We start from the raw sequence: 6,959 nt of genomic DNA, 5'->3' as shown, positions 1-6,959 counted from the left end.
TTCCACAGTCTTGCGCCGCTGCCTGAATCCAGTGGCTCTCTGCGACCCGTTTGATATCGTTTGTCCTCGTAGGGGATCTTCCAACGTTGTGCTTTCCAGTGCAAAACGCCATTCTAACACCATGGTCTATGTAGTGCAGCTAAAAGATTTTCTAAGCGCCATTTTATTGGTTTTCTCACACTCCTTCACGTCACCTAAAAGCTAACAAATACCTAGGTACTATATCAATAGCATTACCTAATCGAAAGTTCGAAACACACATTACTTAAATTACGATAACACGTCGATCCGCGCTACGACATTTACTTGATTGCTTTCTTATTGATAAGCCGACAACGTGTAGTGTGATGAATTAGGTGGTATTGTACAAGGGACAAAGCCAGCACGCGTGCGATGCGAGTCGATTGCGCCCACGGCTTGCCAACAGCTGGTAGAAAGTACACCACCAGTGCGGTTCCGTTGACTTCAGTTGTACTCAACACGCGGTAGGTATCGTACGTACCGACGCAAATGTAACCGGCCGAACGCGGGAAATAGTTGCGTCCTAGCTCTGTGAAAGAAAAAAGAAAAACAAACATAAGGAAAAACATAACAATAAATAAACAATAAAAAATGGGTGTCTGTGTAAGGATTGCTGTCCTGTTTCTCTTGGTTTCTGCAGCAGTCGCTGTTCCCTCAGGAGACTCTAAATGGATTCCAAAGATCGATGGTACGTGCGAAAATTACAATATTTTCCTTGTAATAGATACTTACATTATTTATTATTATCCAAAATCACACTGCCAAAATTTAGACAAGTCAGTATTTATAATTTTAAAAAACCAGCTCTGGTAATCTATAAATCTTTAACTAATGAGCGGTTTATAACGAAAAGAAATTGCGTAATCTAGGTACAAAGACAATATTAATTACGAAAAATTGTTTGTTATTAACAAAACATTGCGCAGCGCATTGCTGCAAATAAATGGTCCGTGGTATGAACTTGAACTGATATTCAAAAAAGAAAGGCAAACTTGAACGATGTTGCAAAAAAACTGTTGCAAGATAGTTCACAGTTAAAAGTTGCGATAAGAGTTTTACGGATAATTTTACTGAACGCGATTGCTCGACACCGATTGACAATGACCTATAACTGCTGGCAACGACACGCTTTGATACTTGCAAAAACTAAAACTTTGAATAAAGTCCGTTTCCTAACAGATAATTTAAATTAGATGAAGCTTTCGATAGAATACGGAGAGATAAAAACTTAGTTGCATAAAAACGAACTGTAGAGCCAGAAAAGAATATTTTACTTTTAATTTCAAAGATTTCATTAACGTAGATCAAATAAACAAAATGTACGTACTTAATACAACGCATGACTAAAAATATTTTCGGTCACAGTCCGTAATTATCTATGTACGTACCTATATAACCGGTACCGATAAACGGACCGTCTGACATACGCAACGCTCGTACAGCTTATAATCTTTATACTGTAGAGCCGTAAAAGTTTGCCAAAATTTCATAGGTCTTAAAAACTTCCTAAATCCACGCAGCCAAATTCGCGGGCATCAACTAGTTTAAAGATGTAAATGGACGAAGATTACCTTCTATAACATTTACCTACTTTTCTTATGCAATTAATTTCGCATAACGGATGAAAATCAAATCAAATGGTAATTAAGCTCGCCCTTTTATGCACATAAGTACATCTATAAAGTTGATTTAATAAAGAGGAAATGCAATCGGAATTCTAACTGCCATTCCATGAGATATTTTAAATATAGCTCTCTTATGAGGAAGTCTACATAATCTCTATATTATTCATTATTTATTACTATCATTAACCGATAGATAACCCTAGGAGGAAAGTTGTTGTGTATCTAGGTTAGGTACCTACTTAGTTACCGTAGAAAATGAAATTCGCAAGAAATCAAAGATAGAGCGACCGTACGCGAGTTTGCTTGGGGAAAATATTATTATACCCTATTCCAAAAAATTTCAAAATTCCGCCTTATTCCCTTGTCTAAATTGTAAAGAGAGCCTTGGTGCCAGCTTTCTGAAATTCAGTTTAAATAGGTCCAAGGGTTTGCGTTGACAAGTCAGTCAGTGAGTCGAAACCTTTTTATATTTTTGGATTTTCAATTTTCAGCTACCTTGAATAGGTACATATTTAAAAGTCCTGAAAATTTCGTTCAAATGTTGGTTCTATTTTGTGTATCTACACTGAAGGCTTCTAGAAAAAAAGTTTAAAATGTTTAAAAGACAAAATTAACCTGCTAAAACAACCAAATCAAACAATGCAATCGCAACAGCTCATCGTTGAATTGAGTTCGGTAGATTTTCTCTAACCAAGGTTTTCAATTCCTAAATTGCCTAATTGTTCCAACAGAAGGCACAAACAATAGAAGCCAAGGTTCGCGTTAATGCTCAGACCCAGTTGATTTTTTTGACCCAACTGCTTTGTTTAAATTGTAATTTGAGAAAAGTTTGAGAACGAACTGAACAATTCATTTCCGAAGTGTGATTTATGGACTTTAAGTACATAATGCATAATGGATATACTTCAAAAAAAAACTGTTTCTCGAGCGTGTGATAATTTGCTTGTATTGAATTCAATAACCACCTATGTCAGTTAGATAGCTAATAGATGTTTATCTTGATTGTTGACGACATAGACTTCCTATTGGATATCTATATAATACAGCAAAAATTAGTTCAAACGAGAAGTAACTACCTACTAACCTATTTGTAAAACTCCACAAGACTGTTTCAGATATTCTTCTTTATAGTTCCTTTATTGCTGAGGGTCGTGACTCCTTTCCATTAACCACATAATGGCAGGAGTTCTCTTGGGGTAATAATGCAGTGGGTTCCCAGATCACTCCGCATACAAACTCACTATGAGAACGAAATTACGATTCTTAGGTTTTTACAGTTATTATCAGGTTTGTGATAATAACCGGGACCGATGGCTTCACGTGCTCACCGAGGGACGGAGGAAACGAAAAGGCCCAATATGGACCTCCAAAGTCAGTTACCCATCCGGTTACCGACTTGGGTCAACGTTGCTTAACAATTGCAATCGACTGATATGCGTTTTGGCATATAGAGAGCTATTATGACACAGAAATCTGCTTAGAAAGGATTTTTCAAAATTCAATCCCTTAGGGGGTAAAACAGGTTTGAAATAAAATACGTGGTTCGGACGGCAATAGAACTCTCTGATGGCAGATGGCATGGCAGTAGAATTTAGCTCATTTGCATTATTTTCATGATAGAGTACCTACTTTTCAAAAAAACACAATGACGGAGAAAAAAAGTAGAGTACCTATTTCTCAAAAAAACAGAATGCAGTGATGGAGATGAACGGTGTGGACGGAAATATTATTAGATACCTATTATATAATATGTGTTCATTTCATGAGTATTTCAATACACTTGGTGTTTTAAAACTCTGACTTTGAAAAAAGCGTTTTTGCATTCAATTTTGTATTATGTCGAATGAGATATTGTTTCTTTTCTTTGCGGTTAAAAAGTATGAAAAAAGCAGATCGGTATTGGTGGGCAAAGTAGTGTGTAGACCTTTATTTTGTGCAATGCACGTGAGAAATTTCACGGGGCAGCGTCTCTGACTTTTGTTGTCTTCGGATTTATTACCTCGTGCTCACTTTATGGTATCTTCATGACCCAGGCACAAAATTGACTCCGGTTACGTGATCTATACAAAATTTATTGGGTCTTCTTTTTAAGGAATTTGCATTGTTATTAAATATTACGTAAAACTCTACAATTTCTCTTTTCGTGCTCATCGTTTAATATTTTTTAAAGGTTTAAAGTTGAAACAGGTTAACGTATGGGTAACTCATAAATAACTCATATTTTTATTAAGAAAAATTAAACTTGGTTCCAAAAACACATGAGAAACTTTTTTGTCTCCATTGCAAAACGTAAGTGAGCTTAATAATAAATTTTTCGATTACTTTATAGCCCTTACAATTTAAAGAATTTTTCCATAACTGCATCTACGCAAGTCCTTATAAAATCTAACCTAAGAGATTTACCTTTTTGGATTTTTAAACCTTATCAGACATAGATTTGTCAGAGAATTTGTTTTCTTGCTCGTATACGATTGAGTTATAAAAGATAAGACAACCAAATGAGTACTAAATGAGGGTTTACTTCGAATCTTTAAAATTAATTCGACTTTTATCATTGAATGATGGGTTGTCGAAAGTAAAGAATGTTCATAATTTACCAATCACGACTAAACCACAAATAATTTAAGACTACTTATTGGTTCATGAGCCGGATGTAGCCTGCAAAAGAATGACTTTACAAATATTTATTGCACTTCTCTTGTTCAGTAATAAGTAAAATTTCTTTGCATTATGTGAATAATGGAGAGGGATCCCGGCATCAGCAATGAGGAAAAAATAGAATTATTAAGTACCTACTTAGTACAAATACCTACTCAAATTCAATGGAGGAATACAACGGAGAGATATTAATTCATCGGTTAACTCCATTAATCTTGAAACCACCCCTTAGATATTTTGTTATGTGGTTAACTCAATGACGAACACAGAACGTTTTGCAGACATGATTACATTGTACCTACTTACTCTTCGATTTCTTTTTTCTTTCGTGGCTTTTCGTAGAGCCAATTCAGCATAATGCACTTCGCCAGTGTCGAGTAGTGTAAACTACATTTCTTCTTGAAATGTTACATTATGTCTGAAAATACCTATCGAAGTTTAGGTATTCATCACATTACGGTAATATTTCACTTCACATCAATCAAGTCAATTATAATAATGGAGTAACGTGGTTCGCTTATAAGAAGTTTAAAAGATCAAGACGAAATATCGCAGTCATTCATTCGAAGTTCAACAGCCTTAGAACTTACCACAAATATTGACAGTGTGCTTCGACTTTTACGATTTTTTACTGCTTAAGGATTCTTGACTTACCTTTCCGAAGGGCTTAAAGTAATCATAAAAACTGTTTATGGCTGCCACAACAAACGTAAGTGTAATTTTTGAGCTTCGCGTATTTTTAAACAATAATCAAAAAGCGCAACTATTCAATGTCATAGTTAAATCATGATTCATAAGTAAATAATTAACAGGTGATTTGTTACATTGTGTAACCCGATAACATTAATATTCTAGCCTCCGATACGGCACGTGCAGACATTTTAGGAATCTTATCGATTTAATTTTATTATTATTTGTTATATTTGCTGTAATACTAACGAAACTATTGCTAATAAATGTCATAGTTTTTTCTTATCTACTGGATGGCTGAAACTTTATCAGTCCAAAAATATAGAAACAATATTCTCGGAGTTTGTATCGTTTTTTTTACATTCAGAAGCGTTTAACACTTTAACGTAAGGATACATAGTAAAAAATATTTTATCAAAAACGAATTTGCCTATTTATTTATTAGCCTATGGGTAGGAGCTTTAAATGATAAAAAAAACAATTAATCTGAAATTGATAATGATTTAAGTTTGTCCTAAATAATAAATGAGATCACAAAACCACGAGTTTTTTATTCAAAAATTCCTGATATCTCAACTTGAATCACTTAGCAAAGATAACAAGGCACTTGATGGGTATAGATACCTACTGAAGGTTGATCTTCATAATTACGACAAATATTGATACTGGGAGATCTACCTACTTGTCTGTCTGTGTGCTAGCTTTTCAACCGATTTTAAATTTGGTACAGACTTAGCTTATATCCTAAGGACAGACAGGCTCTGGCAGGCAGAGGCTTCGTTTGTCCCGAAAAATCAAAATGTTTTTATGGGTTGTTTAAAAAAACCTAAATCTATGTATAGACCTAATCGTGGGTATTGTTCATTTGATACGGAGATAACTTGTATGCCGAAATGAATATAAGATTACTTTCTATCCCGGAGAACCAAAAAGGTTCCACGGGATTTTTAGAAAACCTAAACCCATGTGGGTATTATCTAGTAATAGAGGTAAAAAATGTTAGTTTGTGAGTTCGTATGTATAGGGAATAATCTCCGTAACTCCGTAATGGTCCGATTATGAAAAAGTCGGTAAGTACTTGTAACTATCTAGATATCCACGAGTACTTAGATATAGGCTATAAATTATCATGCGGACGATGTCGCAGGCAAAAGCTATTTGTTAGGTAAAATTATTGTACACTTACTTATCTGCATTGATATCCTATAATGGTACCTACTATGGCATAGAGGGGTCTCTCCGTCACTCGCATCATACAAACGTAGTTCCAATTTCATTTGAATATTAAGCAACCAAAGTCCATGAAATTTTGCAGACATATTCTAGAAACTAATACCTATGTTAAAATATTCGGTTTCAAAGTTACGCGGTCTTAAAAATTTACATACAAATCTTTGAGCCCCTGTAATTTTAAAACTACATATTTTTAGAAAAATCTAAAACACCACAGACACAGATATTAGTTTCTAGAATATGTCTGCCAAATTTCATGGACTTTGGTTGCTTAATATTCAAATGAAATTGGAACTACGATTGTATGAAGCGAGTGACGGAGAGAGCCCTGTTAATTAATATGGTTGCAAAATCTGTTCAGCGTGGTATTAAAAATCGAAATTGTTTCGTTATTTTCGATTATTATCAATATAAATTTGTCATAATCGCTTATATAATTATTTAACGACATAATATGTTACACAAATGCAGTGAACATATTTTTATTAAAGCCATCTAAGTTATTACGTTTGATATAAGGAAATGTAGCTCTAATGACTCTAGTAACACTTTTTTGTTGAAATGTTTATTACGGGATAACATATAACTTGAGACTTGAGAGATCATTGCGTAAATAGGCCCTTCTATGTATGCTCTTTGCTTTCTCTAAGTAGTTTTTAATGATTATTAGCTCTTAGCTGGGCCACGACATCCTCTTTAAATGATTTTCGAAATTAGTATCCCAGGGATTTA

General features: G+C 34.4%; 1 protein-coding gene across 1 annotated transcript in view; it reads left to right on the top strand.

The window, feature by feature from the left end:
* Positions 1-388: 388 nt before the first annotated feature.
* The window catches only part of LOC123870117, a 56,584-nt gene continuing 50,013 nt past the window's right edge, over positions 389-6,959 (top strand). The window contains exon 1 of the mRNA XM_045913285.1: positions 389-709. Coding sequence (XP_045769241.1) covers positions 613-709 — 97 coding nt within the window. The 5' untranslated portion in view covers positions 389-612. The remainder of the gene's footprint in view (positions 710-6,959) is intronic.

This window comes from Maniola jurtina, chromosome 12 (assembly GCF_905333055.1).
Source record: "Maniola jurtina chromosome 12, ilManJurt1.1, whole genome shotgun sequence".
In the NCBI taxonomy this organism is placed as follows: Eukaryota; Metazoa; Arthropoda; class Insecta; order Lepidoptera; family Nymphalidae; genus Maniola; species Maniola jurtina.
The sequence above is the reverse complement of the archived record's forward strand: the minus strand, read 5'-3'. Positions and strand labels throughout refer to the sequence as shown.